The sequence below is a fragment of the Hippocampus comes genome, unplaced genomic scaffold (genome assembly GCF_001891065.2).
Source record: "Hippocampus comes isolate QL1 unplaced genomic scaffold, H_comes_QL1_v1.1 scaffold101, whole genome shotgun sequence".
Taxonomy (NCBI): domain Eukaryota; kingdom Metazoa; phylum Chordata; class Actinopteri; order Syngnathiformes; family Syngnathidae; genus Hippocampus; species Hippocampus comes.
In genome coordinates, this window is record NW_017805451.1 from 914100 (window position 1) to 930302 (window position 16203).

Below are 16203 nucleotides of genomic sequence, written 5' to 3' on the forward strand. Positions count from 1 at the left end.
ATGACGTACTCCCACGACTGTTTGTTTCCGCTCCTTTCAAGATCTCCGGCGCATCAGTCGATGAGACTTTGGCGGGAGAAGTCATTTTGTCGGTTCTGCGGGTGACGGTGACTAAGCCAGCTCTTTACACGTGCTTGGCCTCAAACAGACACAGCGCTGGGGCCAACACTGTCAAAGCAACCGCTCGAGTGACTGTCGCAGGTGAGTATTTAATTCTACATGTGGATCTTCAAACAAAATGTTGGATTTATCTGAGGAGCAGCAACTACTTAACACAGAGTCTTAGCGTTATGTTAGCTGTTTGACGCGGTTTCAGCTGTTTTTTTTGTTTTTTTTTCCGTGGACCATTTGTTTCTTTTTCAACTTCACCGCAGCCCACACACGACACTCACCTAAAAAAATGAAACACACGCATTGGCCAATCACTTCCTGGTTGTTAAGTCCCTCCACAGACCAAGATGCTAAACCTAGGACATGGACAGATGAGGATCACGTTTGATTTTCTCTTCCAAACGAGACTAAATGATATGCCTCCGCTTTCTTTCGTCCCTCTTCTTTTCGTGCTGGTTCACCTTCAACCAACATCTTGTGGACCTTGCCACTTCCCGATAGAATGGAGGTAAGTCATTGCAATGCGGACTTGCCGCAACCCTTCTTGTGTCTTAATCCTTTCAAGTTACACAGTGGATACATTTACAATATTCATTCAATTTCAGTATAACCCTGAAGGATTTTTGGTTTCTGATGTGCTGGGTCGTTCACTGCTTTTTAGGTCACTCAATAATTGTGCTTTGTATTATCTAAGTCAGGGTAGCCATGGACTTTCGAAAGCCCTTCTAGCTTTTCTACTTTGACAAACCCCAGAGTGTACCTTTAACTTTTTGACTTTAGAATGTTCATCTCCCTATGTGAGCCTGTTCTCTTTTGTGGCCAGTTTCATTTTATCTCGCCAATATGACATATCTGATGTAGGAAACTGTTAATCTGTACAGAAACATGCAACAGGAGGCCACACTGGCCAACCGTTTCCTTTTTGAATGACACCTAATCTTAGCGAAATATGTACATGCCTATTAATTATCGGCCTACATTGATGTTGAAGACAAGATAAGATAAGAAAACCTTGATTTGTCTCGCAATGGAGAAATTCCCAATTTCCAGCAGCAAAATTATGAAAGGGAGAAGTAGAAGAGCAAAAGATATAGAAATAAATTAAAAGTATAAAATATAGATATAAGCGTATTAAAAATGGGTGAGTGAGGGTGAGTCCAGGTTTTCACGTATGTTTATTCAGCAGCCTGACAGCAGTCGGTTGGAACGAGCGGCAGTATCTCTCCTTCTTGCAGCACTGGTCTATCAGTCTCTGGCTGAAGGAGCTTCCCAGTGCTGTCAGGGTGGCCCGGAGGGGGTGAGAGGGTCTGTCCATCGTAGCTTTTAGCTTGGCTAGCATCCTCCTGTTGCCCAGCTCCTCCAGAGTGTCCAGGGAGCAGCCCAGGAAATAGCTGGCCCTCCTGACCAGTCGGTTCAATCTCACTCTGTCACTCGTCTGCTGCCTGACCAGCAGACGATGCCATAATGAATGGCTGAGGCCACCATAGATAAAGTTCATATTCAAATAATATTTCTTGTATCAAACCAAATCGTCTGCCTAACCCAGCAGATTCACGCCAAAGGCAGTCTACGCCCTGAACTGGTCGTTATTTCCTAGGAAGACCCATATGGAGGCGGAAAACCATTGCAGTCATACCGTCACTCAATGGGAACAGAACGCTGTTCAACTACGCTGTGTGCCCCAAAGTTGGGGGCATGTACCGCTACACCATCATTGACCCACACAAAACCATCTGGTTTTACTTAGTGTAAAGATGTCGGCGAGAGAATCCGATCCCGATACGCTTTTCTTTCTGTCACTAATATTGACATACGGACAGGGAGCCGCTCCTGATGTCCGCATATGGCGCGAGTTGAATGTGAACTTTTTTCTAGACCTCGACGTGACCACAGTTACCACATGTGGACAGTGAAACTGCAAACTGAGCGGGAGAAACATTTTGTGACTGTATTCAGACGTGTCGTTCTTTGCAATAGTCAGACATATTTACTGCTTGTGTCGAGGCGACTGTACTTTGTACAGCTGCCTGCTATGGTTGTGAATTGGAAACAAAGGAACAAATGGTTCGTGTGATCAGGGCTCAAAGGATAGCGGGTTTGTAAGTGTGCTAACGTATTGCCACATCTGGACACTGGATTCCGACGGAGTCATGGGAAAGGCATTAGGGAGATAACGGTCATGGTGGGATTTGTTAGATTTACGTGTTAGTTTTATGTTGGTGATTTGATTTAATAAGTCACCCCCCCCTAAAGGAGAGAGCATCTGGACTTTGTAAGAGTCACTGTCAATGGCAGTTCAGAAGGAGATCATGTGTGAAGCAAATGCCGCTCGTCACCATTTATCTACACAATCACCAACATTTTTTAATAGAATCTGTTCAAACATTATCCAAGCAGTTTTACAGTATTTCCTTTTCACCTTTTTTTAAGAAAAAAACGTTTTGAAGAAAAGTAAATGAACAATGTTTAAACATTATCAGACAACACCCCGGAAGGGTCGCATGGCACATATAGAAAAACAACCATTCACATGCATATTCACACCGACGGAAAATGTGGAGTCATCAGGCGACCCGAAATGCATGCATTCTTTTGGAATGTGGGAGGAAGGAAGACAAAAGCTATGCAAAAAGAGGGAAAATAATCCAAACTCCACACAGGACAGCCACGGCCATTATTTCAAAAAAAAAAAAAAAAACGTCACAACTCTGATTTAGACGTTCTAACCACTCCCCTCCCAAGGTCATTTTCAAATTTGTCGATTGATGGAAACCGAAATATGGTTGGAAAAATGTTTCTTTTAGAAGCTCCTGCAAACATTTAGCCTGAATGCATGTCTCCTTGACAGACTCTACAAGGGTGTTGCGGGCTTCTGCAGTGCATATCGGGGGGAAGTGTGCCGCACGATTTTAAGGGAAGATTCACTTGTTTTCTTCAACGCCTCTTTGTCTGACCCGGAGGACGTGCAAGAGTACCTGATTCAGAGCTGGTGGACCGAGTTTGAAGGTCTCAGTAAACTCTGTGGCCCTGCAGTGCGCTCACTTCTCTGTCATACCTCTTTCCCAGACTGTAATCCATCAGGGTTGGGACCTGCACCTAAACCTGTCTGCAGGTAACGTATTTCTTTTTCAATGCACATGCCTTCGAATAGCACATATATGTAAAAATATTCAAGAATAAATCTAATCTGTGCAAAAGGAATTTGAATCCATCCATACTCCATCCTCCCGTGTCGGTTTCTAAGTGCACAAATATCATTACTGTATATCATTAGCCTAATAGCACAGTAGCCAGTCATTTTTTTTCAGATTGTTTTTTTCTTGTTTTCCAAAAATGTTCAAATATGACTAGCCTGTATCTTGCTAGTGTTAGCGGATGTAGCAATTTTTTTTTTTTGTTTGTTTTTGTCAGGGTTGCAAAAGGTTGGAAAGGTGGACATTCCCAAACAGTTTTTAATGGTTGCAAACAATTTTTCTAGTCGCCATCACATTTTGAACATGTCGGTTGTTCCTTTGCGACAAGGAAAACTCTGCGAATCTCTTTGTAACCTTGAGCAAACCTTGACAAAAAAGCAACATTCAGAAGCCGTCCGCAAACCTTTGCAAACCATTGGCGCTCAGCGAGAGGCAACTGTCATATTATGCTAGCAAGTTGATTGAATGAATGGCCCGCGCCGAGTCCTGACCTCATCCCATCCAACTCAGAAACACCTGCAAGGTTCCTCTTGTTCGACATCAGTAACCTTTGAGAAATGCTTTTCTGGATGAACAGCAGGCAAAGATTCTCAGAGTCATTAAAATCTTGAGGAAAGTCTTTCAAAAGCATGAACAACACCAGTGTAGCTTCCTTTTTTTTCCTTTCCATCCTCCAAAGCCTTGCGGAAAGTCTCCCTGGATGAGTGAATGTTACAATTCAATGTTCTCTCTCCAGTTTAGTTTCCTGGAGATGTGACAGTTAATATTTTGGTCAATATTAAACTTTGTTGTTTTTTTTTTCAACAGGGAGCATTGCCTTGCAGTGAAGGAGCTGTACTGCCATAAGGAATGGTCGATACTAGAAGGCAGCATGTCTGTCCAGCCTGGACTCTTCGGTTCAGCCACAGACTTCCACACACCCCGTTTGTTGTTGCCCAAATGTCAAACTTTACCCAGTCTCCATTCAGACCCTCAGGCTTGTACTCGTGTTCCTTTCGTGGGTAAGTTGTACGTTCATATAGCAATGCTAAACCTTTCCACAAACAAATGTTCTTCCAATGACCTTCTTTCGCCTTTCAAGTTTGCGATTCAAGATGACTCATCTAACTTTTCTGTATTTCAGACATCAAGACGGATCAAATGACTAGTAAGTGTTAAACATGAATGAAAATTCCCACTGTTAAAAAAAAACAAAACAAAAACTCGTTACATTTCTGTTTTGTATCACCAGCAACATGTTACAGTGACAGAGGGCGTTTTTATCAGGGTAGCGTGAACGTGACAAGGTCCGGCATACCCTGTCAGCTGTGGGATCAACAGGTACTCATCTACAAGCGTGTACTGTAGTAGAAACATTGAAATTACAAATACATGCCCGCATGTAAATAATACATGAATATTAACAACATGTTTAAAAACAGAATTTAACATTCAGTAATTATTATATACAGCCGATTGCACCAAATGTGTTTACTTCAAACGTTCAGTTGCAACCAAATACAGAAATTGTTTTTAGTATCTTATGATGAAAAGGTCATTCTAACCATTTTAAAATGGAATGCTTGAGAGCCAAACATTCACGTTGTAAGTTGCTTTGAGACATCAGAAAACAAAAATGAAAGCCATCAAATTGAGTACGTGCGGAACATCATGTTCACGTGAGTTTGAGTTCAGTTTCTTTGGTTCTTCTGTTGTTTCGTACTCATCTTTTGATGTCAAATTCAAATGTTTGCAGCCTCCAAATGAAAATCAAGGAGTTGGCTTCACTTTTGGAATAGCTTTGCGAGGGAGTGTATGCATATGGAACTACTTCTGTCATCCAATGATGCAAAGTATTACATTTGCAATAAGCTTAAAATCAATTTAGTTCCATTCCGGCGAATCAGACTGATTTGTGCCCGTCTGTGTTTTCTATCATACATTTGTGGCTCTTTCTCGGAAAGATGGTGTAAAAGCTCCTTTATGTTTTTATGGCTTTACTTGGTAAATTTGTGGCTCTTTCTCGGAAAGATGGCGTAAAAAAGCTCCTTTATGTTTTTATGGCTTTACTTGGTAAAACTAGTCTCTTCTGGTGAACTCGTGCTTCACTCCTGTGCAGTTTGTGCGTGTCTGTCTGTGCGAGCTTGTTGCCAGGTCAGCAGGGAGGGAGGGTCTTGTACTGTCACATCCTGCCTCTGGAAGCAATTAGCTTTCACACGCAAATCTTGCACCGACTAACACAAACACTCACTCATTCACTCACAGACCCGCACACATTCTGCGTGGATTGTTCGTGCGTTTGGAGGTAACGACACAATCTGGAATGACGCAATCCTCAGGAAGCAGTTCAATATCTGCTTTCCCTCATAGGTTGATGAAAGACTGGCTAATTTTTATTTATTTTTTTTTTTGAGTTAAGTTTCTGTTTTTTTCTGATAAAGATTGCATTTGTGGAAAAAGAATTTTCTTGATTGTGAAGTGGTGATGTGTTGATTTTGGTGGGCTATAATACATAATACCAACTTGAATGATGCAGTGTTCGGTATTTCATTTCGACAATATGGAGCTTGTTGCTGCAGAATATTGCCCAACTGTATGATTTTCTGAGTCAATAAAGTTGTGCAATGAGGCAGAACGGGCGAAAACATGTCACACCTTTTTGCAATATAACTGGTGGTATGTGAAACCGTTTTTTCACGCTGTATCAAAGCGCCATATGTTGAGTATTTAAGTTGGCCCTTTGGTAGAAACTTTCTCCAACCTCTGCCATTATCAAAACAAAACCTTCCTCATTTGGCCCTCAACAAGGTCTCCAAAGGTCCACTTACCAAAAGTTTATCTGTTTTGTGTAAGTGTCCTTAAAAGTGTTCTAAAGCCTGCAGAGACTCTCTTGACCACTCAAAACACGCCTTGCCTCTCATTCCGCTGTACATTGCGTCAACGCAGGTTCCTCATCAGCACCGCTTGTCTGTGGATGCCGTTCCAGAGTTAAAAAATTCGGATAACAACTGTAGAAACCCAGCAGGAATCAGCGACAAGCCGTGGTGCTACACCTCAAATCCGAACATACGTTGGGAGTATTGTGCTGTACCACAGTGTGGAGAAGCGGGAGCGGGATCAGGTAATTATTGTTCTGTCTTTCTCAAGAATAATATTTCAGCTAGTTGCTTAAAACTTTTAAAACAGAAAACTGCTGATTAGGATGTTGTGAACTCACTAGAGGCTTCCCGAGCCAATTATGGCACCTCACATATGACGTCATAAACCACATTGGACTAACCTACACATAATTAGGTGCGTGACTTGAGTTAGGCCGTTCTGTCACTTGGTCTTCTTTGTCTCTCTGTGCCCTTTTACACTGACCAGTTAAAACAAGTTAAGACCGTAGAATCACACATGGGAAGATACCAAAACATTGTTTAGGTGATCCTGCGTTCCTGCGTAGGCGCGGCAAAGGCACCATACGATAATAGCGATTGTTTTGGAGAGGACAAATCGTTTCCTGCGTCTGGCAGAATAGGGCCTCATGGCCGTGTCGCGATCTTTTTGGCATCCATTAACCCTTTCATGCACCCTGTAACCTGATAACACGATAAGTTGTCCACTGTAGTAACTGCTGTCCCTGAAATGGGGAGAACGTGAAAATCCGACACAGGAGCGATTCAAACTCAAGCAGTCTGTGAGACACGCTAACCTAGCGCTAACTACTTGGACGCCGTGCTGCCATATTTACTTTCTATAGTTAACAAATTTGTGTTATTGCCGTTATTGTCATTAATGAATCGTATTCGTCATTTGATAACAATATTCGAGCGTTCCATTTTTTTTTTTTTTTTGCTTACATTTTAATCATCTTTAGGCTCCGTGTCAGTGGCTAAGCAAGAGCCAGCAGGTCCTCGTCACCTCCCTCCCACGACAGCATCATCTCCAGCATACTCCATGTCTGTCATTGTGATCATTCTGACTGTACTCGCCGCCGCGGTCTTCCTCACCGTCGTGATCGTCGCATGTCGCCGACGGAGGAAACAATGGAGACAACACAAGCGGTAAACGCAAAATGCAAAAAAGGGAGTTCTTTAGTGCACAAATCTAACTCTGTCTCTGTGTAGGGCAATGGAGAGCCCAACAATGACTGCTCTTCCTTCAGAACTCCTACTGGACCGACTGCACCCGAACCCCATGTACCAACGTGTTCCTTTGCTCCTCAATTCCAAACTTCTGGCCCTTGAATACCCCAGGAATAATATCCAATATGTTCGAGATATTGGAGAGGGAGCCTTTGGCCGAGTTTTTCAAGCAAGGTAAGATTGAGCCTGAGGGAAATGGATGAATACAAAGGCTGCAGTGATGAAAAGCTCGATGAACCTAACCAGATTCTGGTCTTCTCAAGAGGACAGGTATGGAATCGTGCAAAGCTCTTCCAATATTGCCAAGCTTCCGACTGATAGGGCTTTTCAAAAAATGTCCAGAACAATCCGTGTCCTTTGAGGATCGTAGGGATTGTCGTATCCAGTTTAAAATGTACCAAAAGCAATAACACACATTCAGAATAAAACTAAATGCGAGTTTCCGTCTGTCTGAGTCCATCAACAGTTCTGTTGATCAAATATACCAGTCGAATGTAAAAGATAGAATGTTGTTACAAAAGGCCATTAATCTATTGCGATTCTGTAACTAGGATAACTAACAGTATGCCAATGGACTTGTCTATTGAAATGGCAAAAGGGGGGGGGGGGGGGCGAAAGGGAAATGGTAACAATATTTCACTTCAGATGAGACAAGCTATGGGTTATTTGCTTCTAACATGGGCAAACCAAATGAAACCTGAGAGGATGAGCACTCGCTGAGCCATTTGCACGTTTCGAAGAGAGGTGTCATATTCAGTCCACACTGAATTGTAACTCTCCGATCAGTCCCTCTGATATCCGTGAATAAATATGCTTGATATGTTCGATAAGAGCTCAACATGTGACTGTTTGAATTGCTTTAGCTTCGATGTTGTTACATTTATATAATTAAAGATATGATGCCCTTCATCGAAGCTGCCATATAGTCCAGGAAACTCCCAAGGGAACATAACACATGTACTGACCTTGAATCGCTCTCTTTCCAACATATCCAGACATTCAATACTTCACATGACAGGACACGTGGGGCCCTATTTTCGTGCCCAGGGCATGACTTGTCCAAAGTGCGGTCGAACCGGGTAGAGTTTTCTTTCTTTTCATATTTTAAGAAACTGGCATTTGCACCGTTGTGGGAGAGAACACTAACGACATGGCCAATGGAAGCGACCCCTCTCCTTCCCATTAAATTCCGCGCCGGAGATGCGCATGATCTACAGCACAGGTGTCAAAGTCAGGGCCCGGGGGCCAGATCTGACCCGCCACATCATTTTACGTGGCCCGCTAAAGCAAATCGTGGGTGTCAAATTCCATGATGCTTGCTAAAATCTGTACCAAAATGCCAAATTGTCATGTGTCATAAATAATGTTGAGATTTTGTTATAATTTTGCTCCACTGTTGACTGATTTCAAAACTAGGAAACAATCAATTTTTTGGTGTACAAGTAATAATATAATGTGAGGATGAAAAGTTAATTCGGTTTCTGTTGTCATGGCCCTCCGAGGGAAGACGTAACTCCAAAGTGGCCCGCGACAAAAATGAGTTTGACACCCCTGATCTACAGCGTTGAAACATAAACTGACTCAATGGAGTCCATTCAGGAGATCCAAGTGTACAAAGTACGTTGATAAGGAACTGATCTCCTATTGACGATTCTATAAAGTTGGCCTTCAGTCTAAATATCCTTTCTTCTTTTAAATGTGTACAATAGATCAATTCTTGAAGATGTGAGTGAATATAAAATTGTTGCAGAGCCCCAGGCTTGCTACCGATGGAACCTTTCACAATGGTGGCTGTAAAGATGCTCAAGGAAGAAGCCTCAGCAGACATGCAGAATGATTTCCAGAGAGAGGCAGCACTCATGGCTGAATTTGACCATTCCAACATCGTGCGACTTCTCGGTAAGCGTACGCGCGTGGGATGAAACCAAGACTTCTCAAAAGGCGGCGTTCACGCCTGGAGTTCTCATTGTGTGACCGAACGCCAGCGTAGTCACTGAAAAGGGGCTCGAGAGTTAACAGAAACAGAAACAGAAAACCAGATCGAGAGTCACTGAAAGGGAAGGAGCGACAGAAGGCTTCCCAATTTGCACTTCAATACTCAATGTAGGAATAAAGTCGTATGGATCAAATTGAATTCCTTCACTCTCTGTGGGCACCGTAAACTAAATCCACCAGCGATAAACAATAATTCCATTTCAAGTCAGCATTCGAAGACTTGATCAATTATTCAGTAGGCTTTTATTCCAAAAGCAACAAAAATCCAGACGACTTCACGCTAATGGTATCAGCACTTTAGATGCACATGAATCACAATGGAATTGATTTGTTCAGTTAAGATGTTTACTTTATTTCATTTTCCAGGTATACAAGTCTGGTCAACAGATACACATACACTACTCACAAAAAGTTATCTGTATTGCAATGGAGTTAGCATATTGTGAAATTAAGGGAGGATCAAAAAGGCACAAAACCATTACGGGTGAACTTCACAGGTTCTTCTCTAAACATTTAAATTAGAACACTAACTGTTCAACGTTTCAGTACGTTTTGCAACTTGCCTTTCACTAAACAGGGAGCTGAACAGCAAAATTTACGACAGTTTAGATTTTTTTTTTTCTAGTTTCCGTGGTCAGATGTCAACTTTTATGGTTTTGGGTGACTCTGCTGCTGTCCTTCTGCGACACTGTCGAAACACTTAACAGATGGAAAATGTGTGTCCAAAGGTTGAAAGAAGGTTCAAAGATGTTCACCTGTAAATGTTATAGTGCGTTTTAGTTAGAACTGAAATTTCAAGAATCCAAATGGCCCTACTTTTTTTTTTGGGTGTGAATAGTAAAAGTAAATAAAATAGATTGCTTACAAAAAACAATACTTTGAAATTTCTGCATTTCCTGTGTGTAAAAAGGTTCAGATCACTTATCAATTGGCTACAGTCACTGAGCTCTTAATGCAAAACTGTAGATCCACTATGTGCCGTGTCTATTTCTGAACTTGCACACATCGCAAATGGTTTTGTCTGTGTTTATGTCTACACCGAATGTTTATTCACCCCCTCCCGTGAATGAACCCATTCTATGATATACCGGTAAAGAGAAAATAACTTTGCTCCTTGAGATTAATGACATCACGAATGTGCTTATGTGGTTGAATGTCATTGGTTTGTTCTTGCAAACCTTCCCGTTGGGGAATCGCGATCTCAAAAGCGGACTCGGATGATCAAAAGGGAACTTAAAAAAGATTGTCTGCTTTCATTCCGCAGGTGTATGCGCAGTGGGTAAACCCATGTGCCTGATGTTTGAGTACATGGCCCAAGGTGACCTCAACGAATTCCTGCGTCGTCGGTCTCCGACACGATCTGTGCGAACGGTCAGCCGCGCGAGCCTATCCGGTCGCAGTTTTTCTTCAGAGACGGAAGCCGGGCCCCTCTCTTGCCCCGAGCAGTTGTCAATGTCCAAACAGATCGCCGCGGGGATGGCCTACCTATCGGAACGCAAGTTTGTCCATCGAGACCTTGCGACAAGAAATTGCCTAGTCGGCGAGGAAATGGTGGTGAAGATTGCGGATTTCGGCCTCTCCAGGAACATCTACTCAGCTGATTACTACAAAGCCAATGAAAATGACGCCATACCCATTCGCTGGATGCCCCCGGAGTCTATTTTCTACAACCGTTACACCACTGAATCGGATGTTTGGGCTTATGGCGTGGTGTTATGGGAGATCTTCTCCCACGGCATGCAGCCTTACTATGGCATGGGCCACGAGGAAGTTATTTACTATGTCAGGGATGGTCACATCCTTTCCTGCCCTGAGAACTGTCCTCTGGAGCTATATAATCTAATGAGGCTTTGTTGGAGCACGCACCCGTCGGATCGGCCCAGCTTCAACAGCATACATCGAATTCTGGAGCGGATGCATCAAAATATGCAGAGCACAAATGATGATACCGAGGTGGACTGTTAATTTTCTTATACCGCCGATAAGACACGACATAAGACCTGAGACTGGCATAGAGCAGAATATTGCTATTTTGAGAAACCCCCAAGATGATGTTTACACGGTAAAAGGAAAACTTGCATATATAATGCAAAACCAAATTTATTCCCCACATCACAAGATGATTATAAGTTACCATTGGCCTCTATAATAAGAAGTGGTGCTCAAAATGGCGGCAGTTAGGCTTCCAGACATTTACAGTATGTGGATGGCGAACTACCGCTTGAGTAACGTTGGCCAGAGTGTCCAATGGGATTGCGGCACATACATGTTTTTCCCCCCGTAGGTACCCTGAAAGGATGTTGAGCAACGTAGCAAAGTTGATGATGGCCCGTAGACAAGAAATCAGAAACGCATAATTGTTGGTTATGATTGAAAGTGTTTCTGCTGTCATATTGAGTGCCTTTTTTCAATTTTCATTTGGGATTTTAGTTCCTACATTTTGAAAAGATTACGTTTTTACTCTTTTATGTAGCAATGCTTTGTGTGCGTGTGTGTGTGTGTGTGTGTGTGTGTGTGTGTGTGTGTGTGTGTGTGTGTGTGTGTGTGTGAGAGTTCAAAAAAATACTAACATAAATAGCACTAGGCATTAAATATTTGTATTGTCAGCAAATGTAAAATAATTTCAATACATCTTTATGTATACAATATTACAAAACAGACCACTTCCTGTTGTGTTTTTCCATACTTCAAATCGATACTTGTTATATAGCACGCATGTGCATTTATATTTGAAACATGTTACGTTCATACTTGAATGTGCATAAAACTACCTGTTAATGTATTTTTTCTAATGTTCGCGTTTACTTGGGACAAACGTGCCTTCAGCAGCCGCCGCCGTATTCTCAGCACTCGGCTGCACCTCATAGATAGTAAACAGAAACCAGAGGCTCCCTGACTGCTGCTGCGTCTGGTGTGGCTTTTGTGGTCGGTGTGGTCGAAGCAGAAAAAAAAGCATCTAAATCCACAGACACGGCCGCAGAAAATGACACGTGTGCAAAAATGTGATTTCAAAGCTAGATTCAGCATGATTTTGGGATTCAAAGCGTGTGCTGAGACAAGCGCATAATACTACGGAAACAAATCACAGAAGGGCTTCATTTTCATCGGGGTTGCGCTGCTATTATTGAAGAAAGTAGCTTGCGACTCAAGAAGTACGTAAAACGTGGAACACTGTAAATCGTGTACAATATGTGAGAAACTTGACCTTGTGAATTTGGTTTTTCACTACAAGATGGTTCACATGAGTCAAAAGCATACAACAAGAATGCTGCTTTTCTGTATGTGAATGTGTTTTTTTTTTTGGGGGGGGGTATGGATAAAATATTGCTGTTGTACTGTATGCGAATGATTTTAGGGGCTTAAAAAGAACACATTTTTTTTGTCATTTTTCATCGCAGGCATGAGTCCCGCTTGGTGGTGTGTTTTGAATTTCAGTGAGGGGGTTGGGAATTAGGATGTTGAGAGTAAACTGTTTATAGAGTTGGCAGCGTGCAGTTTGGCCTCTTCTCGCTGATCTAAATTGTTGTCCTCACTCTTTTCCCCTCCCACTCTCTTTTCCGTCTGCACTTTGACTCCGGTATCTCCGAATTTGGACGGTGACCATCCATCCTTTTTCTCCTTGTCTTTATTTTACGCCATTTGTTGCCATTTGTTGGGATAGGAATTCAGACGTGAAAGCTGATGCTCCTTTTTTTTTATTGTACAGTCTTAGGGTGTTCTTCAAGGCCACGTCATATCCATCATGCAACAGGGAAGAGAAACGGAATGTCTTCGGCAAGGTGTTCCATTTTGATCTTCTGATCTGCGACGCAGGCCTGGCGTGATGCCGAAATCCGTTTTTTTGTCCACCTCAATGGAAGTGCCGCAGCCAATCGTGGAGTTTGACTCAGAAATGACATCTCATAACATATCCATTAGCAAAATGGCCATATGTCACAACCTCACTCTTGGTCAATTAGCTGATTATGCTCCTGAAAACAAAGGCTCTATCTAAATGGACTCACTCACCTTCCTATCATCGCTCCGGCTGTCACTGCTAAACAATTAGAGGAATTGTTCATAAAAATCATTTCCTGTTTTGTCCTTATCATCTCCTGCCTGACAATAGGCCTCCGTCTTCACCTCCATAGAAATGGGACAATGTTGCAAAGGAAGTCAAATAGGCTTTTTTTTTTATGTTGAAACATCAGGACTGTTGTGCAAAAGTTCAGCAATTCCGAGCGCATGTGGACAGCTTCACTTCTCATATCTTGTTTTTCACATTTCTAATAGATTTAGTTGGCAACTGGACTTGCTGAGTCGGCCAATGCAAACATTTAACTAAACAAAAAAAAAACATCTCCCCATGCAACCGGGCACTTGAGCAAGCATGCTGGGAACCGCGGAAAGTATCTGTATTGACATTGTGAGGAAGATATGACATCCCATTCACTCAGTGACTGCCCACAGGAACACGTTTGGGTGGTTGCGCTGTCTGCGATTGGCTCATTTGGGTAGCCACAGGAAGTACCAAGGCATATATCAGTCAACCGGAGGCTAACACTCCAATTCTGTGGAACAATAAACATGGTAGAGTTTGCTTAGCACACACATCTGCACAGTGTTATTCACACTTAGCGGCCGCTCTGCGGATTGCCACGTTAGGTGTATGAATGTAAATTTAGGACTCGTACATTCTTTTGATCCTATTCTCCCCTTTTGTCCATTTTAGCTTTTAATCTTGTTTTTAATCTTCTTCTTTTTTTCTTATTTTTTTATTTTTTTATACGTCCTAGGATCTGTAACACAGCGGCATTCGGAGCATTGCTGGGTAAGGCCTTGGGTTTAAAGAACAACAGATCACATTCATTCAGTTGAATGACACTCCACCACTAAGGTTGAACGACTTGACCATGAACACCAAATTGGACACTTGGACGCTTTACTTGGCCCGCTCTCGATAGTGCAAGAACAAAAAAAAAAACCCGTTGCAATTTCGCATTCGCCATCTGGTAAACTACTTCCTTGAGATTTTTTCCGATGCTCGTGTTGTTATTAGAGAGACGTTCAACCAAATTTCATGCTGATTGCTGATACAGAACTTAGGTGCCTTTGCTGTGACTTAACCCGATGTCGGTGAGACACTTTTACAACTCACACTTTTTAATCTTGAGATGTTCTGGTTTTTCTGTTCACACACAAGCATGCACACAAAATTACACAAGAATGTGGCATCCACTTTAAAATTGGTTGCATGATTGCTCGATTAGATATATTCGACTTATGTGATCGGTGACACCGAAAATGTCATTGTATCAAGATGTTGACAAATTTTTATGTTTGCAACACGGCGTTGGTATTTTGTGACCTTATTCATACATCAGTGATTGATTGCTTTAGATCTCACGTTCAGTGTGTGCTTTGGCTCAGAGAATTGGAATTTGTGGAAAAAGTGACACTTTGAAAAGACTACGAAGCATTACCTCGATGTCTGGCTGGAGCCTGGCAACATTTGGTTAAGTGTGATCATCTGCACGAATTGCAGGAAGAAGAAAGATTCCCTTTGGTACAATACAGCTCGTACGCTATGTCCGCTTGTGCTGATTTGAATGCTTTGATCCATTTGACTTGATATTCCCTGGACTGTATTTCTTGTTCGGGTCCATTTGCATGTGGGGAGGGAATAGATATGGACTTGAAATCTGACACAGCTCGGCAGCTCTTAGGCCTTTTTTTTTTTTTTTTTTTTTTGGACAACAGATGAGAAACATCTGTAATTCCTCTGTGCAATTTGCATGGTCCCGTGCTTGCGTGGGTTTTCTCCAGGTACTCCGGCTTGCTCCCGCATTCCAACAACATGCATACTAGCTTCATTGAAGACTATAAATTGTCTGAAGATGTATGCATGTAAGTGTGAATGGCCATTTGTGTTTAGTCTAGGGGCCCCGTGATTTGCTGGCAACCAGTCGATGGTCTCCGCCACCTCTCTCGCAAAATCAGCTGCGACAGGCTCCAGGTCACCCACAACCCGAGGAGGATAAGCAGTACGGAAAATGGATGGATGGATGTACTCGTGTAGTTAGTGAAGACAACCAAAACAACACAACCCAACAATTTCTTTTCTTATTTATTTTTTCCTTCAATAACCCCTCTTGACATTAACTTACTTCAGAAACTACAGCAAAGAAGAGTATGTCTAGAAAGTGTTTTATTTTTCATGTTATGATGCAGACTATTATTTGTCTTGACTCTTGAGAAATGTCTGTAATTGATGTTGGAACATACAGTTTGATTATTTGGGGCAAGAGGAAAGTACTGTTACCCTTTTACAAATGCCAAGTGTGCAGTTCGGTGAACAGTAACCAAGATGTGAACATATTCGATCATAAAGGTGCTTCTCAAAGGCATAACTTTGCATGCTTGGACTCTGGATTATTCGTATTCATTTATCACTGGTTGTACTGAAGCAAATTTTAAGGCTCGCTTAAAGGGGAGGCTGCAGAAAGCACAGACAAAGTAAGCGAGTTTATAACTTCAATAATGTCTACAGGAAATTAATTACACAAGAGATCACGGCACAAAAACCTCCTACAGTACTTTTGAACAGGATATAGCAGTTAAAATGTACACATGAAAGCACAATCCCTTTGGTGATTCAATTTGAATACAATATTTATATACTGTACACACATACTATACACTTCAACACACACACTAACTCATTGAACCAATATACATACTGGTGTGCTGTTGGTTGACTATATGGTGCTCTCCGTAATTATCGCCAACCCTGGTAAAGAAGTGTTGAAAACTTTCTA

At 42.1% G+C, this 16203-nt stretch overlaps 1 protein-coding gene across 1 annotated transcript in view; it reads left to right on the top strand.

Moving 5' to 3' along the window:
- Window positions 1–15792, top strand: part of musk (muscle, skeletal, receptor tyrosine kinase) — a 22609-nt gene extending 6817 nt beyond the window's left edge. The window contains exons 7-18 of the mRNA XM_019874063.1: window positions 42–201; window positions 613–619; window positions 2960–3223; window positions 4113–4306; window positions 4429–4452; window positions 4537–4625; window positions 6231–6405; window positions 7144–7330; window positions 7394–7585; window positions 9162–9310; window positions 10671–11686; window positions 11747–15792. Coding sequence (XP_019729622.1) covers window positions 42–201; window positions 613–619; window positions 2960–3223; window positions 4113–4306; window positions 4429–4452; window positions 4537–4625; window positions 6231–6405; window positions 7144–7330; window positions 7394–7585; window positions 9162–9310; window positions 10671–11371 — 2142 coding nt within the window. The 3' untranslated portion in view covers window positions 11372–11686; window positions 11747–15792. The remainder of the gene's footprint in view (window positions 1–41; window positions 202–612; window positions 620–2959; window positions 3224–4112; window positions 4307–4428; window positions 4453–4536; window positions 4626–6230; window positions 6406–7143; window positions 7331–7393; window positions 7586–9161; window positions 9311–10670; window positions 11687–11746) is intronic.
- Window positions 15793–16203: the final 411 nt, after the last annotated feature.